Raw genomic sequence first — 22,240 nt, 5'->3', positions numbered from 1 at the left:
CAGCCATCAAAAAGCAGGGCATTCACATCTTTTCGAGAGCCAAACACATGTTACTCCTGGTCATTGTTGTCAAGGCTGATGCCCACTCTGGCACTTCGAGTGCAGAAGGTGGGGGCCCGCAAGGATTCTAACAATTAATACTGGCCACTCCAGGCTTGTATTAAACTCCCAAGGTTACAGCTTTTTTCTGACCTTGGATGGGTAGATACTGCCACCACCCATATGCAAAAAAACCCTTTGAACCCAGGAAGGTGCACTTGGGAATTCCTCCCTGTGGGGTACCCTCAAGCCCTTTCATCTGCCCCCCTCTCTCCCCCAGGTAAGAGCTGAGAAAGAAAACAAAGGAAATCAGCTGTTGCTACCTGCTAATTAAAGAACATGCACACAAACCTCTTAGGACACAAAAACCCAATCCTGTTCTTAAAAAAGGTACATTTTATTAAAAACAAAAAAAGAAAATACATCTGAAACTTAGGCTATTGCTATATTTAAAAAGAGCAAATATAATAATTGAGCATCAAGAATGGTTTTCTTGAGGTCCAGCTTAATGGTTACAAGTAAAACAAAAGCATTTGGGGGTTAGTACAGAGGAGTCCACAAGCCATAAAGAAATAAAAGAAATAAACCTAATCGTGTTTTCCTAGACATTTCCTGATCTACTTACATATCTGGGGTTTTCAATAAGTAGTTTCTAGGTATGATCTGATGATTTTTCATACCTGTCTTAAAGCTTTTTACAGAATAGTTTCAGCCCCATCCCTGCTCTCTGGGAGAACAACACAGACTGACCAAAGGGAATCTTTCCATTTTAAAAAGTTCTAGCCTTCCCATTGGCTCTTTTGGCCAGATATCCACTCACTTCCTTTTACCTGTGCATTCAGTCAGCCTTTTTAACACTTTCCAGGTAAAGCAAGTAGAGAACAGCTACCAAGAGGGATTTTACAGTTAACTTTGGCTGGCTGGGTCCATAAAAGGGAGCCCCCTTCATTTATCACAATTGTGGAATGTCATTAGGGATCATACTGAAGCAATATGAACCGAATTACAGCTAAACAATGAAAACACACATTCAAAGCTCTGAGAAATATGTTTTCGGAATGTGTCATTCTTATTACCATTAGTCATATGCTCTTCACCTCCTTGATCTCTGGCAAGTGAAGATCTGGTCTAAGACGGCCCTGCCTACATTACAACTACAACACTCCTGGGGACTTTGTCTGCAACACCATTGCCCCTAACCTGGTTGCTCCTTAACATTTGGCCCCGTTTTCCAACCACTTACCATGTAAATAAATATACTCCGATGGACCGTCCCATTGGCTTCAACAGTTACTCAAGTTTGCGTATGCAGAATTGGGCTTCTGGGTCCTACTTATAGAGGGGAAGTTAACTGTGTCTGAGTTGTAACCTGGTTATGAAAGTTCTGGCCTTCCCCACAAATTGGAGCAATGACTGTGATTGGTTCAGGGGTCAACTGAGCATGTGGCCAGTTCCCTGGCATGGCTGAATGTCTAGTGTAGATGAGGGCTAAGAACTCATCATAGTCTAAAAGACTAATATTTAGATGTCATCCAAAGCCACTTGCAATTCTGCAGGGTATAAAACTGAGGCTGTTACTCCAATTCACAAATGCACTCACTTTAAAATCTCCTCTTTGCATCTCCAGTTTGAAATCATTGATAATTATGGATCATTGATAAAGCACTAGGCATACCTGAGCTGTATCTATAGTAATGTAATTTACTAAAGCACTCTTCCCTAAATGTACCTAGTACAAGGATTGCTCCTTAGGAAATACACACCTCTTCCTCCTCCCGTGATCTCATTTGCATTGGTACAAATCTAGAGTAACGCCACTGAATTCAGTGTAGTTACTCAGGATTTACACCAATGTAGACGAAAACAGAATCTAGCTCATTTCAGTTAATTGAATTGGAGACATTAGGGTCATCTATTCATGAGACTGGACCATGGTCCAGGTCAGTATAATTATGATGCTGGTCATTCTGTTGCTTGGTTGATGGCCAAGTTTTGTATCTGGGTGTGTAGCTGTAACTGGATGCTTGTAGACAGGTGGTTACTTTTTGGAATGTCTACATTGCAAGTGAAGGTGTGATTGTACCATGGTAAAACATATCCATGTTAGCTTTAATCTAGTGGAGTACAGGTAACAATAGTAGTGTAGATGTCATGGCATGGGCTTCAGCATGGGCTAGCAACCAGAGTACAAATCCTCCAGGGAGCCTGTGTATGTACTCTGGTTGCTAACCTGCTCTGAAGGCCATGTCACCACATCTACACTACTATTGTTACCTGTTCTCATCAGTTTAGAGATAACACAGGCATGCCTACCTTTGCTACAATCACAGTCTTCACTTGCACTGTAGATATTAAAAAAAAACAAAACTACCTATATACAAGCATCCAATCATAGCTACACACCAAGATACAAGACTGGGCCAACCCTTTGCCTGATTGATGGCTCAGGCTTGAACAATGGTTGGTGCTCCAGGATAGTATGTTGGTGTAGGCTGTTAATTGACTTGTGTCTAGGCTCGAGCACAGGTCACTGCTTGTGACTGACTGGTGGTGCAGAAAAATACATTGATGAGTACCAGTGCTCAGCTGATGGCCTAGGCCTGAAAATCAGTCGCTGCTGGTGACTGTTTGCTGTGTGGAGACTTTGCCAGAGTATTTTTCTATGAGATTCTTGTAAAACGAGTTGGAAAACAGGTGAGCCAGTGTAATTCTTCAGCCAAATCTGTAAACAAGGAGGTAGACCCTGGTACAAACAGAGAAAATGATATTAAAAGAACTTTGGAAGCTAACTGTCCAATGGCATCATGATAGGGTCACTTGGGCTTTTCAAGGGAAATGGTAACAATAAAGAACCTCTCCCTTGAGCTGCAATCACTGGCCACTTTTCAACAGTGTTACTGAGAAGAAATTTGAAAGGAAATCCACAAAATACTCAATGGCACTATGAAGCCAGATGGCACTCTCCATGTATTAGAGCTGAGCCATGAAAATGGGTCATCAGAGCCAGAGGAGATGTCGATGGAGAGACATGAAATCTCCTAGTGATGGGACATAGTCCTCCTTAGGCTAAATTCCACCCTCCTGGTCTAATCTGGTGCAACCTCACTTCAGTGGAGTTCTGCCCATTTACTCCATGGCTGAATTTAATTCCCTCTCTGAAGAGCCAGGAAGAGAGCTCTGGTCTCTTGACTATCAGTTCTATGCTTCAACCACAGGACCATCTCCTTTTACCTACATATGACTCTGGATCAATTCTCTCCTCACCCCAGCATTAAGCACCTACCAACCTGCAGGATACACTGGAATTCAAGCATATAGAATATCATCCATGGAGTGAAGTAGCAGGGCCAGTAAATATCATCTTCTCTGACTCGGTGGTCGACAAATGTTCTCCAACAGTAGTTGTAAGCTGAGTGAATAACAAGATTACTAGTCACACGGTGAAGGACACAACAAAGGGACTGATACACCAATCATCGCCTAACCTGAGTTTGATCAAGGCAAGGGAGGAGAAGCCTTGATCAGGGCTGGCTCCAGGCCCCAGCCAACCAGGCACGTGCTTGGGGCGGCACCTTGGGACAGGGCGGAGCTTGGGTTTTTTTGTTTGTTTATTTGTTTTATTTTGGTTTTTTTTTGTTTTGGCGGCTCGGCGCTTGGGGGGGTGGGGGCTGGCGCGGCGCTCGGAGAGGGGTGGGGGCTTGGGACAGCGCGGTGCTCGGAGGGGGGGCAGGGGCACGGTGCGGCACTCGGGGGGGCGTGGCCTTGATGCAGCCCTCTGAGGGGGCAGGGCTTTGGGCAGCGGGGCGCTCTGAGGGGGCGGGGCTTCGGGCAGCGTGGTGCTCAGGGCGGTGGGGGCTGGTGCGGCGCGCGGAGAGGGTACAGGGGCTTGGGGGAGTGCGGCGCTCGGAGGGAGCGGGGGTGCGGTGCTCGGGGGGGGCGGGGCCTTGGCGCAGCACAGTGCTCTGAGGGCAGGGTTTCGGGCAGCGTGGCACTCGGGGGGGCAGAGTTTTGGCAGCGCGGTGCTCGCGGCGGGGGGGTGCGGCCGAGCGGTGCTCTTCTTTTTTGCTTGGGGCAGCAAAAAAGTTAGAGCCAGCCCTGGCCTTGATAGAGATGACACTTGAACTGCTGGCGTCACTCACACAGCTCCTGAGTGTGGTGTTCTGTCCCATCTACTGGCACCAAGACCACTTAGAGAGAGAGTTAAATGAGTCTGCTCCACAGCCTTAGCTAACAGCCAGTGCACTTAGCTAACAGCTAGCTCGTGCAACTAGGCTCCAGGTTCAATCCTGCCTGCCGATGATCATGGTTTGTTGGCATTACACTGGCACCTGGAGATGCTTGCCCTGCGTGCAGCTCCAATCTCAGGCTGAAGGGGATGTCCTCATTATTGCTCAGGACACAGTGAACCAGGGAGGAGAAAATGGCACTAAGAACCACAACATAAAGGCATGCCCACATGCTCAAAGGTGGAAGGGACACCTATATACCAAAGACTTCCTGAAACTTGGACAGTGTGGAGCTGCCACCGAGCTCCTAATGGGGTTGGTTTGAGACATAAACGATATAGCCTACAGCATTGTACCCTAAGAGTATGCCTCACAAGGGTGGCTCTTGTACCTGTAATGGCTGGGGATCTATCTGACTCCAGGTAGCCTTATGGGGGAATAGTTCTCTCCAAGAGCTTCCCCACCCTCTAGGAAGGGAACAGGCAGAACCAGCAGGGGGAGATGGGGGGAGACAAAGAAAAAGCTGGGGGTAAGATAAGTTGTTAAAACTCCACTCTCTCTGCAGGGAATAGCATGTGGAAATATTTGAACCAACCCATTGACCTCCACCCCCACCGCATTTCCCTAGAAATGAATCAATGTTTGGCCAATATAGCAGTGTCTGATTGTGGATTGATCCTCGCCAGCTCATTTCACATGGCCATCAAACCGGAATGACTTTCACTCACTACTAGCCTGGGACCTAACTGGCACCAGTGGTCTAGAAGTGAAAGGCTTCATGTCCCATTCCCCAGTGTCCAGAACTGAGGTACCTGTAACCTTGGGAAGTGTTACCTGGGAGGCTCATGATGTAAACGTTCACTCCACTGCTCACCAGGTCCCTGAGGCCTTGCCGGTTCCGTTCATCTCTGTGCCTGAAGAGCCGCGCTATGTAGATTTGCAGGGTCACTTTGGGATGGGCCCGTAGGAAGTGAATGATCAGTCTGCAACACAGCCCACAGGGGCTCCAGGACAGGAACCAGATGATGGAGCAGCGCACTGAAGGCCTGTGGTGTATCGCCTTGAAGTCATTTTCCAGGCAGTTGATTTCGGCATGCTGGGTGGGGGTGTTCGGGCACCACTTCCTCCAGAACTTCGTGCTGTTGCCCCACTTAATTTCATAGAGTAGGTAGGTCACCTTGGGAAATGCGCTGGGGTCAAAGATCGCCCTAAATTCCTTTGGCTGGATCTTCCACCTGAAACCCACATTCCATCACTTTAATGACTCCCATGTAGCAAAAGAGACAGAGACAGGGGGTGAGGATGGGAAAGGGACAGTTTGTATGGTCTTAGTACCGCCTCTTTGCTGTCAGACAAGCTGCCTGTATGACTGTGTGTCCCCAGGTCCTGTCTCTAATGCCCCCTGGGATATATGATACCTGGGACTTCTGGGATCAGGGGTTCAGCCTGAGCTGCAGCTTTATGGTAAAGGAAGGCGAGAATTCTGTCTATAATAAAGCAAGGCACTATGGCTGCAGCGTACTGCACCAGGACCTAGATTGTTATGAAAAAGACAGCGAGAGGAGAAAGGAAAGGAAAATAGCAAGATGCTTTTGAGATAGCAGAAGTTTAAGGGGAAGAAAATCCTCCTCACACCCCCCCTGAAATTCTCTGTGGCACCAGTCACGTACCAGACTAGAGCTGTCATTCTTACCTGTGGCTAGCACTTCTGGATGGATGATCTACTGGAAGAGAGAACGGAGAGTCACCTATGAGCTGGTGCAAATACAAGGTGGGTTGGGGGTGGAGGTGATTTTTGGGATCCCAGTTCTCACCCCAGGATCCAGGACAGCATCTGAGCAAATCAGTGACCATTCACACCCACCTATTCCTTACAGTGGAAGTCCAGAGAAATGTGACCCTGTTCCTTCCTAATTGCACCACCTTTCTGCCATGTATTGTTAGCCTTACCTCAGGGGTGCTATGCACAGTGCCACCTGGGGCTATATGCACCTTACGCCTGGATAAGGAGTTTAACTGGGTTGAAAATTGGATGAGAGACTACCACAGATGGCTTTAATATATCAGGAAGCAGTGACTTTGTAGGGGTGCTCTTCTCTCAGAATCAGCAGTGGGGTACGTGGCTCAGTAGAGGGTGCTCTTCCCTCTGAGTCAGCACTGACCCTAGCATAGCACTAGGGGGCGCTGTGCTGCATGGAGTGGGGTGGCTGGTTCAGTAGGGGATGCTCTCTCCTCTGAGTCACCACTACCCTGTAACCCTAGTGTGGTGCTGGGGATGTCTCTAGATGAGATATAAAACCAAGGATGGGGTGGTTAGACTCCCTTGACACTATTTGTAGGAGTGTTAACCCTGGTGTCCTGGGTACATTTTCATTTGTGTTACTGCACTTTGCCTCCCAACAATTCTCCCTTTAGTTTCAGCTGGCTACTAGATTTTTCTTCACTCGCAGTCAGCTGTGTGGTGTTGCTGTGCTCAGCTAAACAGTGGCCATGCTCCGCCCCAGAGGTTCTCCTCTGACACCGTTTGTACATCAGTGCAACTCTGTTTCAGTGGAGTCGCTCCTCATTTAGAGTGGTATAAGAGGAGAATCAGGTCCTTTGCATCAGCTTGTGCAACATTTTGGAAGGGCTCAGCCTGGAAAACATTAGGGAAATATTTGTTCTTTGTGATGTTAGATCCTGCCAAATTGCCCCATGTTACTGACACGGCTCCTCCTCCCCATGCTCTCAGTCTCTCCTGTCTGTGATTTTTCTTTGAGTCCCTGTTTCCAGAACCTCTCATGCACCCCTGAGCTCCCGGAATGGAGCTGCCATCCTGCTCTTGGGCAACTAGTTTGGTTCGTAGGAACCTTGAAGGCGATAGCTGAAAGAATGAAAATATAGACCTAGTGACCTTGGTTCCCAGGCCTGGGAGAAAACATCTTGGCGCCTTTGCAAGGGGATTAGATAAAGTTCAAAGGGAGTTTAGAAAAGCTCTTGGTGTGTCAGATTTTAACTCTTTTTGTCCCAGAGCAACGTCAGTTTTCCCTACCCTACTTGCAAGAGGGACACTTAATAGCAGTGCTCCCAGTGCTGTGGGTACATGACTGCTAGGAGCTGGACCGGCTAATTCACAGACATAGAACTATGTTCACTCTCTTACAGGAATACAAAAATAAATACTTTTCATTCAACACTGGCTGCCACGTAGCCATGACATGGTTATAACCAGCCTGGGCCTGGATCAGAAGCAATGCCCTAGGAATGAAAGGCTCCGTATCCCAGCCCCCAATACCTGGGCCATCCAGTCTTCCTCATCTGGTGCTGGCTCAGGCCCAGTGCTCCAGACAGGCCTCCTATCCCATTCCTTGACTCTCTTGGATCAGCTGGTAACCCTGCCACCCCCTGCTACTACCTGGGGCTGGCTTGTATTTCATAACCCAGAGACAATGTCAGCAGTATTCCAATCTCAGTTCCCCTGAGTCAGCCACTCTGCCACTCTCCCCTTGAGACTTGTATTTTCAATAATTTGCATCCTTTAGGGATAAATATTACCACACATTTTATACCTTGTCATGCAAGCACAGACACATACGCCCCTGCACCCAGAAACACATACACAGAGATAAAAATACACACCGATAAAAACATATGCATTATACAAAGAACCCCACATCCAAACATCCACTCCTACACATCCCTGCATGATCACAAGTGCTCACGAACACATGCAAACATACAACATGCACACATATACACAATCATTCACCTCAAACAATCACACAACTCAGGTACACATAGAGAGAGACACACACACACATTCTTTCGCCTACACACATACCAGTCTCTGCGGAAGAAGTCATGGCTTCCTCTCCCTTTCTTCTAGCCTCCTGGTCTGTGGGATGGTCTTTTTCTCTCTTAACGGAGACACTTTATCTCTTTCAGTTCCTGTTCATGAGAGCTGGCATTGCTCAGAGCGAAGGGATGGTAACTACTCAACGCCCTGGAGATTAGACTGCAGAGAACAATCTTGCCCTAGCAGCGGAGGGGCTGGGGGCTAGTGGGAGGAGCACGGGAGGGAGTGGGGAAAGGGAATGGATGAGTGACCTGAGAAGTCTTCCCCATTTCTAACCTCTTTGGCTGTCCTGGAGGGAGGGGCGTTTTCCCAAGTGATGAAGGACAGGGCAGGGACACAGGAGACTTTCTTTATACAGGCACAAAGGTATTTGCCAGCCTGTTCTCTTTCTATGCCCCCTTCCCAGTGAAGGCAACCTGGGACCAGATCCATTCACAAGCACCCGCCTTCCCTCCTGAACACAGAGGTTGCTGTGGCCACACAGAGGGCACCTGCCATCTGGCCTTGGGGCCTTTATGGCCTGTACACTGGGGAGAACTCCTCCAGCAAAGCAGTAGGGAGGCTTTACTCCCTGACAGAGGAGAGCAGTGATTTATTTGGCGAGGAGGGGAGTCTCTCCCACCCTTTCTAAATCGGTCATTTGCTGGCTCCGGACATTCCAGAGCTCCCCAGCTCTGGGTGCTGCATCTGCCCTCCCCTCCTGCCTGGGGCATTGCTGGTTTCCAGGGTCATTTGCTCAACATACGATGATACATTATCGACCTCGGTCTGCAGCTTAGAGAGCTTGGTGTGGCTCCCTCTCCCACACAGCCCCAGGAATGCCACAACCATAAATCACTGGGGCAGAGGAGGGGAGAGAGGACTAGCCGCTGGAACCCCCCACCCCTCATTTTTCAGCCAAAGCTTTGTACTTCCTGCTATTGCTGTTTGCAGACCCAGAAGAACAAGTGATTTTTCCATGTTACACAGTGGCAGTGCCAGACAGTGCCCCCTGCCCAGAATGGCTGGGAATCACATAGGTTGGTGCTCCCATCGACTCCCAGTCAGCAGTCTTTTCCCGTTGCCAACAGCAAGAGGCTGGGAGTGGAATAACTGGATGCTCCCACAACAGCCAGCACTCCTATACCTTCCCTTCCTGTTGAGAGCGGCTGGGAGCAGGTAGCTAGGAGCTGCCCACCGCCTCTATTCCTGCACCATTCCCTTTTGTGCCTCCTCCTCAGAAAGCATGAGGCTGCAGTAGCACTGAGGTCTTTACAGTTCTTACACTGTTTGCTGTGGTGCCTCTTGCAGGCCTACACAGGACAGGATTACATTTGGGATGGAGGCAAACGACACATTAACCCGTTGATAAAATATAAGCATTAACAGCCGCGCTTCGTCTGCAGGAACATTTTGTGTTTCTTAACAACCAGAAATAATACAGAAAATAAAACCAAGAAATCCAGTGACAGACAAATAAACTCCAGTAATAAAACAGCAGGAAAAATTCTCTCTGAAATACAAATCCATATAAAAATGATCTGCTTGTGAATTCCTGATGCAAACAGTTCATTGCTTTGACTTGATACTGGTGGTTTCTCAAGGTGCAATAGATATGATTGAGACAAGGTAGGTGAGGTAATCTCTTTTACTGAACCCAACTTCTGTTGGTGAGAGAGACGAGCTTTTGAGCTACACAAAGCTCTTCTTCAGCTCACAGAGCTCTGTGTAGCCTGAAAGCTTGTCCCTTCTACGAACATAAATTGGTCCAATAAAAGAGATTACCTCGTCCACATCATATCCTGGGACCAACATGGCTGCAACAACACTGCGAACATATATACTGTTGGATTGTCCTGATCACCGAGGTGGAAGGCACAGAGACATCTCCAACTGCAGGTACCAGGGCCGGCTCCAGACCCCAGCGCGCCAAGCGCGCGCTTGGGGCGGCATTTTGCTGGGAGGGCGGCAGGCGGCTCTGGTGGACCTCCTGCAGGCATGCCTGCGGATGCTCCACCGGAGCCGCGGGACCAGCGGACCCTCCGCAGGCACATCTGCAAGAGGTCCCCTGGAACCGCGGGACCGGCAACCGCCAGCGCACCCCCCACGGCGTGCCGCCGTGCTTGGGGCAGCGGAATTCCTAGAGCTGCCCCTGGCAGGTACAAAGGGATCTGCTCCAGCCCCTGCCCCCTACTCAAAGGGCATGCAGGGCTGGTGAGGAGACTCTATCTCCCCACCCCAGTGTTTTGCATATGGAGACCCAAGGTCCTGTTAAATACTGATTGGCTGCTTTTTCAGAACTTCTTGCTGGCTGCTTCTGAGTGGCTCCTTTTGCAGCCCTGCTGTCTGGCGATGATTGGCTGGTGCTTCAGGCTAGTAGGTCAATAGATGTGGGTGTGGGTCTGGCAAGTCAGGATTCTTATGTAAAGGCTTCCAGTCATTGGCTGCTGCACAGTACTCTTGCAAAAGCATTTGGCACTAGTTGTCTCACAGGACGAGATTGAAGGTGTGCTGCTGATACTCAGCGGTGTGCATGTCTTGCTAACAATGAAGGGAGACCCTGGTGGGAAAAGAGAAAGCTGGGTATTAAAAATGAAAGGCCAAAAGCCAGTTGTTTTATCTTTAGCATCAATCAGAGGTTTAAAATTAAGTGTCTTTCACAGGAAATCACTCTTAACTCCTTCCAGCAGGAAGTGTCCCTCATAGGGTGACCAGACAGCAAGTGTAAAAAATTGGGACAGGGGGTGGGGAGTAATAGGTGCTTATATAAGAAAAAGCCCCCCAAATCAGGACTGTCCCTATAAAATCAGGACATCTGGTCACCCTAGTCCCTCACAGCCCTGTGAGATTGTAAGGGAGATCAGTGGTCACTTGCAATCATAGGGCTTACTGTGCATTATAACTCAGCTGTGGAAACAGAAACAGGGGTGATTTTAAGGCAGGCAAAACTCCCAGCTGTCTCCAAGCACGATACGGCCCCATATTTTGCACTTTTATCTGAGACATATTTTCAACAGATGTGTTCAGAATTTCTTACTTAATAACTCATATGCACCCAAGTGGACTCGTACTGCACTGAGAATGACATGAAGTGACTAAGATTTTCAAAAACAGGTGCCTAAACTGAGATGCCTTCAAGTCAAATAACGATCTCAGAACCTCACTTTAGGTGCCCATTTTTGGAAATATTGGCACCTGTGTTGATTTTCCATTTTCTTAGCCCCCTGACTCTGAAAAACACTTAAGCACGTGCTTGACATTAAGCATGTGAGTAGCCCCACTGAAGGCAAAACCTCATAGTCCCAATTTACACTCCATGGAGGAGAATAGATTGTTTGTGGAGGAGGAGAATTGAGTTATGGTCATTTATTATTCACATTTGCTTGTTAGCCGGACACTTGGAGCCAAGGCCTGAAGTTCTTACTTAGTCTTTAGAGTTGTCTAGGGAAGGCATAAATGTATGTGTGTGTGTGTGTGTCCCAATCTTTTCCCCAGAAAATACAGAAAATATGTTTCTCTATATATACATATATCTATACATACACACATAATGTATAACGTGTGTGTGTGTGTGTGTGTATTAACTCTTTTTTAAAGCTGTCCAATGACTTTCATACTATATATTCTGCAGCGATTGATCTAATACATTATTTAATACCAGGTATTAGCAAGTCTCATCTAGTTGAAAACAAGGTGAGACTATTGAACCAAAATGGTATGTTAGATTAATTGATCAGTTTAGACAACTGATATGGCATTTCTCTTCATGGAATTCACATTCACCTAGAATTAGCAATTTGGGTTTTTGAGACCAGACGTCCTATATTCAAGATCCATCTTGAGTCTGTCATACAAGCTAAATAAACATGGAGGTAGCTGGGACTGAAATGGAAGGTCCTGCATTTTCCTGGTCTTTGATCAGAAATTAAACAAATCAATTACAAAGTCCCCTCAAACTTACTCTTATTCTCCTTGTTTCTATCTGTCTAGGTGCATATATGCCCTCTCCCATCCCGATTGCATTTGAGAGCTGTGTTAGGAAGAGAGCCTGAGACATAAGCCCTTGTAGCAGACCTGGTATGAGGCAGGACCTGCTCACAGAAACTGGCAAGAACAGGGCTGATATTGCAGAAATATACATTCCTAAGAAGTGCTAGGCACAGTGTACTCATGCAAACACATCCCAGTATCAAGTGGTACCAGAACATTCCAATATTAATGATGGTACAAAAACATTCCCCAAATAACAGGAACACACTGACCTCTCCCAAAAGGTAAGGTCAGGATGATAGTATGTAATAGAGATGTTTTGATCAAATCAACATGGTGATGGGTAGAATCATAGAAGATTAGGGTTGGAAGGGACCTCAGGAGGTCATCTAGTCCAACCCCCTGCTCAAAGCAGGACCAAGCCCCAGACAGTTTTTTACCTGTTTCCTAAATGGCCCCCTCAAGGATTGAACTCTCAACCCTGGGTTTAGCAGACTAATGCTCAAACCACTGAGCTATACATATCCCCCGATAACTAGCTATACCAGGGAGCAGTAACTATGTCAGAGGCAGTACTAACTGATTTGTATCAGGGTATAAAGATGTATTTCAGATGGAGTATTTTTTCTGGCCTAGGAAGGAATGGAAAGTCCCACTATTCACTGAGCTGGTCCATTGTTACAGGCATACATGTATTAGTGGTCTGGTAGAGTCTTCAGGATACTAGCATCGTGCTGCATCGAAATAAACCTGGCTGGGCGCCTTTGTCCCTTAACAGAACTTGTGGTCATTGGGCGGTTTGCTCGAGGTCTGCTGTGCCAGCTGTCTGTGCAGGACTGGGGCAGCACAGAAAGGGAACAAACACACATGTAGACAAACTTCTATCAACATCTAACCACAAAAGCTTCATAATCATTAATGGGATTTTATCCTTGGAATACCCTTGTCAGTTAGGAAAGCACTAGCCCCATTTTACAGATGGGGAGCTGTGTCATACTAAAGATTAGGAAACTTGTCCAAGGTGACCCACACAGTCTGGCTGTGTCAGGAACCAAACCCTTGTTTCCTGAGCTTCACTCTGCTCTTCTAGTCACGTTACACCTTCCCTTACACCTACTGACGGCAAACAGAGTAAGAACAACAGACTCACTGTGATTTGCCCAGAATGTGTGAAACAATCAATTATTAGGGCAGGTAAGTTTTGAGTCTTGTATCCTTAGGGCATGATTGTGCAACTGGCTGTGCCCAGGTAAACTTAGCCAAATGCTCAGAGCCCCACTGAAGTCAATGGCCCTGTTGTGAGGGACAATAAGGGTGCGTTTCTCAGCTGTGCTAGCTTGGTGGAGTTACCTTAATATGACTGGAAAGCCCCAGTAAGCTGTAGACCAGGGGTAGGCAACCTATGGCACATGTGCCGAAGGTGGCACGCAAGCTGATTTTCAGTGGCACTCACACTGCCTAGGTCCTGGCCACCGGTCCGGGGGGCTCTGCATTTTAATTTATTTTTAAATGAAGCTTCTTAAATATTTTTAAAACCTTATTTACTTTACATACAACAATAGTTTAGTTATATATTATAGACTTATAGAAAGAGACCTTCTAAAAGCGTTAAAATGTGTTACTGGCACGCGAAACCTTAAATTAGAATGAATAAATGAAGACTCGGCACACCACTTCTGAAAGGTTGCCAACCCCAGACTACACCAGAGTCTCTTAATACAGCTTCAGATGTGTTAGCCTGCAGTTGAACGGGGCTTGTCAATCATGCTAAGCTAACATGAATGAGCTAACACAATTGCAAAACACCCCTTTCAGCCTGCCAAGAGAGGGCACAAGGGGCTCCCTGCAGACATAGGGGTCTGCTCGTGCTGATTGAGTTGCAGGATCTGGCTCTTAAAGGAAAAGGGACTAAGAGCAGGTTTACACAGCAGACAGGTTAATGCAGGAGGTGCTGTTTGCTTACACATGCAAAGCTTGATTAACTCAGTTAATGTTCCTAGTCTGCACATCCCACCAGCACAGACCCCAAAGAGCAAAGGACTAAGCAGTTAAGTCATTTAATATCCTATCTCCACTCCTGTGACATTCTATACCTTGGGGGAGTGTACTGTAACCCCAGTGGCGGCTCCAGGCACAGTGTTCCAAGCATCCCTGCGAGGGTGGCAGTGAGACCGCCTTCGGCTGCATGCCTGTGGGAGGTCCACTGGTCCCACAGATTTGGCGGCAATTCGGCGGCGGGTACGCCAAAGCCACAGGACTGGCAGACCTCCCGCAGGTGCACCACTGAATCCGCAGGACCGGGGACCTCCCGCACGCATGCCGCTGAAAGCAGCCTGCCTGCTGTGCTTGGGGCAGCAAAAAAGCTAGAGCTGCCCCTGTATAACCCCCCTATTCCTCATTTTCATATAATCGTGATCCTACATATAAAGCATGCCTTGTAAGGTATCGGGGGAAAGGTTATGATCTGCAAATGACCCAATTGACAGCGAGGGGGATGTTTTTCCCCGGGCTGATGAGACACAGAAAGCAGTTATGGGAAAGCTGCTGGGAAAAGGTGCACCTGGCCTAGAGAACACAGATCACAGCCCTCTGGGGGCAGGGAAGGACTGAGTGCTGGGAGGGGGAAACACAGGGTAACGCCAAAAGGGGAGCTGGATTTTCTACATATGTACAGGGGTTGGGAGACCACTCCCCAAAGGAACATCCAATGTGCAGGATCCCCCTGGACCCTTATCTTGCCAGAAACATGATTAAATTAAGAGCCCACACAGAAGGGAACACTGGAGGGAAAGAAAAGCCAGTGACTGATTACACGGGTAATGAACAAACTAACTTCAAACTATACTATCTGAACAGAGGGCATGTTATCATAAAGATATTGTGAACACATATCTGTGATAAAAATTTTGGTATTAATGTTGAGTTTTGGGGATAAGAATTTTGACACGGATGTTAAACCTTATGATAATGCTACTTACTCTTGCAGTAAACTAAGGGGGGAGGTGTGACATTCTATACCTTGGGGTAATGTGCTGTAACCCCCATATTCCTCATTTTCATGTAATCGTGATCTTACATATAAAGCAGGCCTTGTAAGGTATCAGGGGAAAGGTTATGATCTGCTGAAAGTCATTTTTCTATCCCTACATGTATATCATTAATGCATATGAAGTTATGAGAATTGTGTAGTATGGTTGTCACTAAAACATGCTGTAAGTTGGGGAATCAGCCAGATATTAGCTCCCCAGAGGCAACAGCAAGGAAAGTAACCAACGCCCGGGCAGGGTGTCAATCAACCCATCAACAGCCATTGTCCAGCAAGGGAGCTACAATGCAACGACTCACCTGCATGAGGCCACACCAGGGGAATTGCTCAACCTTGCTTGGAGAGATTCAGTAATGCTCACCTGACTCTGAAGGGGGTGGGGATCAAAGCCAAGAGGGAGGAAAGGACATGATAAAAGGAAGATACATTTGCCATGCTCTTCCTCTCTCTTCCACCTACATCTACAGGCACCAGCACCACCAAGCGACTGAAGTGGTGGTCAAAGGGGAGAGCCTGGCTGAAGAGCAACCAGCCAGCCTGTGGTAAGAAACATCTAAGTTTGTAAGGGCATTAAAAGTGTTAAGATCAGTTTACAATGCATTTTGCTTTTATTTCATTTGACCAAATCTGACTTTTTATCACTTAAAATCTATCTTTATAGTTAATAAATCTGTTTGTTTATTCTACCTGAAGCAGTGTGTTTGGTTTGAAGTGTGTCAGAGGCTCCCCTTGGAATAACAAGCCTGGTACATATCAATTTCTTTGTTAAATTGACAAACTCATACAAGCTTGCAGCGTCCAGCAGGCATAACCGGACACTGCAAGATGGAGGTTCCTAGGGTTGTGTCTGGGACCAGAGATACTGGCTAATGTCACTCGATTGCAAGTAGCTGGGAGCAGCTTACATGCCAGAGGCTGTGTGTGAGCAGCCCTGGAGTGGGGGTTCTCACAGCAGTGCAGGGTAAGGCTGGCTCCCAGAGTCAAGGATTGGAGTGACCTAGCAGATCACCAGTCTAGATAACACTAGAGGGGAACGTCACAACTCCACTCACCAGTTACCTGTATCAATCTCCACTTCCTCCCACCCTCCATAGTGCACATATCCCCACCCTCATCCTGAACAGACCAAACTCTGAGCACTTCCTGTGAACAATCTTGGGGTGGGGGACACAGTTATATTATTCTGATAAGGGCTAAAAAAAGGCTCTTGTCTAATATTTGACGTTTATATCACCCACAGGTAATTCTGAAGAATTATATTCATGACAGATATTACAGTGATAAGTACCGCATCAATACTGATATGGAATAGAGCAGAATTCAGCCAGCCAAAAGTATAGTGAACACAAAGTCATAGAAATAAGAGGAAAAATCTGAACAGACTCCTGATGCGGGTAAATTGCTGTTTATAGTGCTTCTTGTCTAAAAGGAAATTAAAAAGGTACTGTGGTTACATTTTAACCAGTGTTCTCTTGAAACTCATTAGAAAATCTCGTGGAGGAGCATCCGCTTGACAAAAAATGCACAATTCAGTGATTAGAAAGGCAACTCTTCATCTAGACAAAATAAATATTCTCTGTGGGTATCACCCTTGTTGTAAATATACAGCTAAGGGTAGCATAAAATCCCTCCTTACCTGTAAAGGGATAAGAAGCTCAGATAACCTGGTTGGCACCTGACCGGAAGGACCAATGGGGAAAGAAGATACTTTCAAATCTGGGGGAGGGGAGGCACGAAGGCGTTGTTTTGTGCTCTGTGTGTGTTCTCCCCAGAGACAAAGAGAGAGACCAAGCAAGTAATCCAGCTCCCACTGAAATGATACATCTAATATTATAGAAATAGAAAGTAATAGCAAGGAAATGCATTAGAGTATCTTTTGTTTTAGCTTGTGAATTTTCCCTGTGCTAAGAGGGAGGTTTATCCCTGTTTTTGTAACTTTAAAGTTTTGCCTGGAGGGGAAATCCTCTGTGTTTTGAATCTTTTTGGTACCCTGTAAAGTTACCTTCCATCCTGATTTTACAGAGGTGATTATTTTATCTTTTTTTAAATAAATTCTTCTTTTAAGAACCTGATTGATTTTTCATTGTTATTAAGATCCAAGGGTTTGGGTCTGTGTTCAACTGTACCAATTGGTGAGGATATTATTCTCAAGCCTTCCCCAGGAAAGGGGGTGTAGGGCTTGGGGGAATATTTTGGGGGAATAGGACTCTGAGTGGTCCTTTCCCTGATTCTTTGTCCAAATCACTTGGTGGTGGAAGCATATTGTTCAAGGACAAAGTGGAATTTGTGCCTTGGGAAAGTTTTTAACCTAAGCTGGTAAAAATAAGCTTAGGGGGTCTTTCATGCGGGTCCCCACACCTCATTTGGGAAACTCTGTCTACCTCTCCCCCAGAATATCTCCCTCCCAAGTACTATAACACTTCCCTGGGTAGCCTTGAGAGACTTCTCCACCAATTCCCTGGTGAACACCGATCCAAACCCTTGGATCTTAAAACAAGGAGAAATTAACCATTCCCCCTCCTTTCCCCCCACCAATTCCTGGTGAGTCCAGATCCAACCTCCTTGGATCTTAAAACAAGGAAAAATCAATCAGGTTCTTAAAAAGAAGGCTTTTAATTAAAGAAAGAAAGGTAAAAATCATCTCTGTAAAATCAGGATGGAAAATAACTTTACAGGGTAATCAGATTCATAGGGCCCAGAGGAACCCTCTCTAGCCTTAAGTTCAAAGTTACAGCAAACAGAGGTAAACCTTCTTAGCAAAAGGAACATTTACAAGTTGAGAAAACAAAGATAAAACTAACACGCCTTGCCTGGCTGTTACTTACAAGTTTGAAATATGAGAGACTGGTTCAGAAAGATTTGGAGAGCATGGATTGATGTCTGGTCCCTCTTAGTTCCAAGAGCGAACAACCCCCAAACCAAAGAGCACACAAACAAAAGCCTTCCCCCACCAAGATTTGAAAGTATCTTGTCCCCTTATTGGTCCTTTGGGTCAGGTGTCAGCCAGGTTACCTGAGCTTCTTAATCTTTTACAGGTAAAAGGATTTTGGTGTCTCTGGCCAGTCTCTGGCCAGGAGGGATTTTATAATATTGTACACAGGAGGGCTGTTACCTTTCCCTTTATAGTTATGACAGTTACCAACAGCAGCAATAGATTTACAATGTGTGAAATCCTAGCCTGCATCAAAGTCAATGGGAGGACTTGGCCCTTGACTTCCATCGGACCAGGATTTCACCCAATATTTATTAAGTTATCCACAGTGGTCCCCTGAGTTTTTGGGGGTTAAGCAGTGAATGTTTACATGGACTGTTAAAAATTTTCTTGACAAAGATATAATAAGTAGGAAAAAATGAATAGGTAACAAGTCAGCTACTGGGGGTATGTCTCCACTATGGGATTATTCTGATTTTACAGAAACCGGGTTTTTAAAACAGATTGTATAAAGTCGAGTGCACGCAGCCACACTAAGCACCTTAATTCGGTGGTGTGCGTCCATGTACCGAAGCTAGTGTCGATTTCCGGAGCGTTGCACTGTGAGTAGCTATCCCATAGCTATCCCATAGTTCCCGCAGTCTCCCCCGCCCATTGGAATTCTGGGTTGAGATCCCAGTGCCTGATGGGGCAAAAAACATTGTTGCGGGTGGTTCTGGGTACAGCCTCACCCCTCCCTCCGTGCAGGTAGCAGACAACCGTTTCACGCCTTTTTTCCTGGGTGAACTGTGCAGATGCCATAGCACGGCAAGCATGGACCCTGCTCAGCTCAAGACATCAATCATGGACGTTGTAAACACCTCATGCATTCTTGTGCAGTCTATGCTGAACCAGGACCTGCAAAACCAGGCGAGGAGGAGGCGGCTATGGCAGCGTGGCGACGAGAGTGATGAGGACATGGACACAGAATTCTCTCAAACCGTGGGCCCTGCGCTTTGGAGATCATGCTGGTAATGGGGCAGGTTCTAGCCATGGAACGCCGATTTTGGGCCCAGGAAACAAGCACAGACTGGCGGGATCACATAGTGTTGCAGGTGTGGGACGATTCCCAGTGGCTGCAAAACTTTCGCATGCATAAGGGCACTTTCATGGAACTTTGTGACTTGCTTTCCCCTGCCCTGAAGCACCAGAATACCAAGATGAGAGCAGCCCTCACAGTTGAGAAGCGAGTGGCGATAGCCCTCTGGAAGCTTGCAATGCCAGATAGCTACCGGTCAGTCGGGAATCAATTTGGAATGAGCAAATCTACTGTGGGGGCTGCTGTGATGCAAGTAGCCAAAGCAATCATTAAGCTGCTGCTATGAAAGGTTGTGACTCTGGGAAATGTGCAGGTCATAGTGGATGGCTTTGCTGCAATGGGATTCCCTAACTGTGGTGGGGCGATAGATGGAACCCATATCCCTATCTTGGCACCGGAGCACCAGAGCACCCAGTACATAAACCGCAAGGGGTACTTTTCCATGGTGCTGCAAGCACTGGTTGTGACGAAGTGGGACTGTTCGTACTGGGGGCTGGGTACAGATCCTAAGTATCTAGCAGCAAAAGGCCATGCAGCCAAATGCCTGAAGTTCTGTCTCCTAGCAACGGATGGCCCGGCCCCTCCCTGCAAAGGTGCTGGCTAAAGGTGTTGGAGACAAAGGGGTCAGGTGACCTCCTAGCCTGGGAAAGAAGCTGAGCAGAGAGGAGGGGCCGGAGGGGGTTGTGCAGACTGGAGTTGGCTGGGGAAAGAGGGGAAGCAGGGAGAGAGGGCTCTGATCCCCGAGGGGGGCTGTGAGGCCCCAAGATGGACCTAACCGGGGGGATCCGGTTATCTGTGCCTGCAAGACCTATGTTGGACTGTGTTCCTGTCGTCTAAATAAACCTTCTGCTTTACTGGCTGGCTGAGAGTCCTGGTGAATCGGCAGGGAGCCCGGGGGTGCAGGGCCGGACTCCCCCACATTCCGTGACACTGGTGGATCACAAGGGATGTTTCACCAAAATCCATGTGGGATGGCCGGGAAGGGTTCATGATGCTCACGTCTTCAGGAACACTACTCTGTTTAAACGGCTACAGCAAGGGAATTACTTCCCAGACCAGAAAATAACAGTTGGGGATGTTGAAATGTCTGTAGTCATCCTGGGGGACTCAGCCTACCCCTTGATGTCATGGCTCATGAAGCCATACACAGGCAGCTTGGACAGTAGTTGAGAGTTGTTCAGCTACAGGCTGAGCAAGTGCAGAATGGTGGTAGAACGTGCATTTGGCCATTTAAAGGCGCGCTGGCGCACATTACTGACTCGCTCAGACCTCAGCCAAACCAATGTCCCCTTTGTTATTGCTGCTTGCTGTGTGCTCCACAATCTCTGTGAGAGTAAGGGGGAGACCTTTATGGCAGGGTGGGAGGCTGAGGCAAATCACCTGGCCGCTGATTACGCACAGCCAGATACCAGGGCGATTAGAAAAGCACACCAGGAAGCGGTGCGCATCAGAAAAGCTTTGAAAACCAGTTTCATTACGGGCGACTGTTGTGTTTGTTTCTCCTTGATGAAACTCCCCCCACTTGATTGACTCATTCCCTGTAAGCCACCCACCCTCCTCCTTCGATTACCGCTCGCCTCCTAAGGAAATAAAGTCACTCTCGTTTAAAAATCATGTATTCTTTATTAATTAATTATAAAAAGAGGGAGAGAACTGACAAGGTAGCCCAGGTGGGGTTTGGGAGGAGGATAGGAGGGAAGGAGAAGGCTACTAAAAAAATTTCAAAATAATGACAGCCTTTTGGTTGGGCTGTCCACTGGGGTGGAATGGGCGGGTGCACGGAGCCTCCCCCCACGCGTTCTTAGTCGTCTGGTGAGTGAGGAGGCTAAGGAACATGGTGAGGGGGGAGGGTGGTTATACAGGGCCTGCAGCGGCACTCTGTGATCCTGCTGCCGTTCCTGAAGCTCCACCAGACGCTGGAGCATGTCAGTTTGATCACGCAGCAGCCCCAGAGTTTCATCCCGACACCTCAGATCTTCCTGCCGCCACCTCTCATCTCGATCGTCTCTCCTCTCCTCACGTTCGTCCCTCCTGTCCTCACGGTCACTTGCATCTTTCCTGTACTTTGATACCACGTCCTTCCACTCATTCAGATGAGCTCTTTCATTGCAGGTCACTTCCATGATTTCCGAGAACATTTCATCTTGTGTCTTTTTTTTCCGCTGCCTTATCTGAGATAGCCTTCGGGACGGAGGAGGGAGACTTGAAAAATTTGCAGCTGCAGGAGGGAGGGAAAAAAGGGAGAGAAATATTTTAAAAGATACATTTTACAGAACAATGCTTATACTCTTTCACGGTGAACAATACTATTCACCTTACATAGCACATGTGATTTCAGTACAAGGTCTCATTTTGCGTCTTAATATTGAGTGCCTGCGGCTTTGGTGTTAGAGATCACAGACGCAGGTCCGGGCATCAGAATTCGGCTTGCATGCAGCCATGGTAAGCCATTGTCTTTCGGCTTCTGCAGCCTTCATATATCCAGTGCCCTCCTTTCCCAAATAGCAAGCAAAGCCTGTTGAGTGCTGCTTCTTTCCTGTTAACATGCAGCACCAGAACCGCCCTCATCCAATTCTCTGGGATGATCGCTTTACCCCTCCCCCCACCGCGTGGCAGGTATCATGGAAGATCGCTGCTAGCTAACCACCCTCCCGCCCACCGCGTGGCTGGTAGCAGGGAAGATCCCAGCTAGCCAAACGCGAAAAAACTCAGCGCCAATCCCCCTCCCCTCCCCCCGGCTTGGCTAAATGCAGGGAAGGATTTCTTTTAAGCCACAGGCAAACAGTCCAACCACCTCTGTCCCTCCCCTTAATTAAATTCCTGTATTTCAACCAGGTTACCCTGAACAATATCACTCTCCTGAGGATAACAGAGCGAGATAAAGAACTGATGTTGCTTGAATGCCAGCAAATACCAGGACCATACACAGCTAGGCTTTGTCATGCAATGATACCAGGTTACTTGCTACATGTATGGTGTGGTCAAGTGTCCTACCATGGAGGACAGAATAAGGCTGCCCTGCCCAGAAACCTTCTGCAAAGGCTTCTGGAGTACCTCCAGGAGAGCTTCATGGAGATGTCCCTGGAGGATTTCCGCTCCATCCCCAGACATGTTA

The 22,240-nt window shown here is 47.4% G+C and overlaps 2 protein-coding genes across 5 annotated transcripts in view; both read right to left on the bottom strand.

Annotated features, from left to right (window-relative positions):
- Positions 1 to 598: 598 nt before the first annotated feature.
- LOC123365627 (C->U-editing enzyme APOBEC-1-like) lies at positions 599 to 8,352 on the bottom strand. 4 transcript variants are annotated; one of them, XM_045008384.1, is made up of 5 exons: positions 8,086 to 8,345; positions 5,959 to 6,900; positions 5,100 to 5,500; positions 3,327 to 3,448; positions 599 to 2,782 (listed from the first exon to the last, which is right to left on the bottom strand). In XM_045008384.1, the coding sequence occupies exons 2-5, from the start codon at positions 6,117 to 6,119 to the stop codon at positions 2,567 to 2,569; spliced, it is 900 nt and encodes a 299-aa protein (XP_044864319.1). In that variant the 5' UTR covers positions 6,120 to 6,900; positions 8,086 to 8,345; the 3' UTR covers positions 599 to 2,566. The 4 variants fall into 4 exon arrangements, with proteins under 4 accessions (XP_044864319.1, XP_044864326.1, XP_044864334.1 ...); XM_045008391.1 differs by having other exon boundaries at positions 5,959 to 5,989; positions 8,086 to 8,342; XM_045008399.1 differs by having other exon boundaries at positions 5,959 to 5,986; positions 8,086 to 8,341.
- A 1,896-nt stretch (positions 8,353 to 10,248) lies between these two features.
- The window catches only part of LOC123355797 (C->U-editing enzyme APOBEC-1-like), a 43,401-nt gene continuing 31,409 nt past the window's right edge, over positions 10,249 to 22,240 (bottom strand). The window contains exon 5 of the mRNA XM_044998514.1: positions 10,249 to 10,639. Within this exon, the coding sequence (XP_044854449.1) occupies positions 10,601 to 10,639 (39 nt within the window). The 3' untranslated portion in view covers positions 10,249 to 10,600. The remainder of the gene's footprint in view (positions 10,640 to 22,240) is intronic.

The sequence above is a fragment of the Mauremys mutica genome, chromosome 1 (genome assembly GCF_020497125.1).
Source record: "Mauremys mutica isolate MM-2020 ecotype Southern chromosome 1, ASM2049712v1, whole genome shotgun sequence".
Lineage (NCBI taxonomy): Eukaryota > Metazoa > Chordata > Testudines > Geoemydidae > Mauremys > Mauremys mutica.
This window is presented reverse-complemented; position numbering and strand designations above follow the sequence as displayed.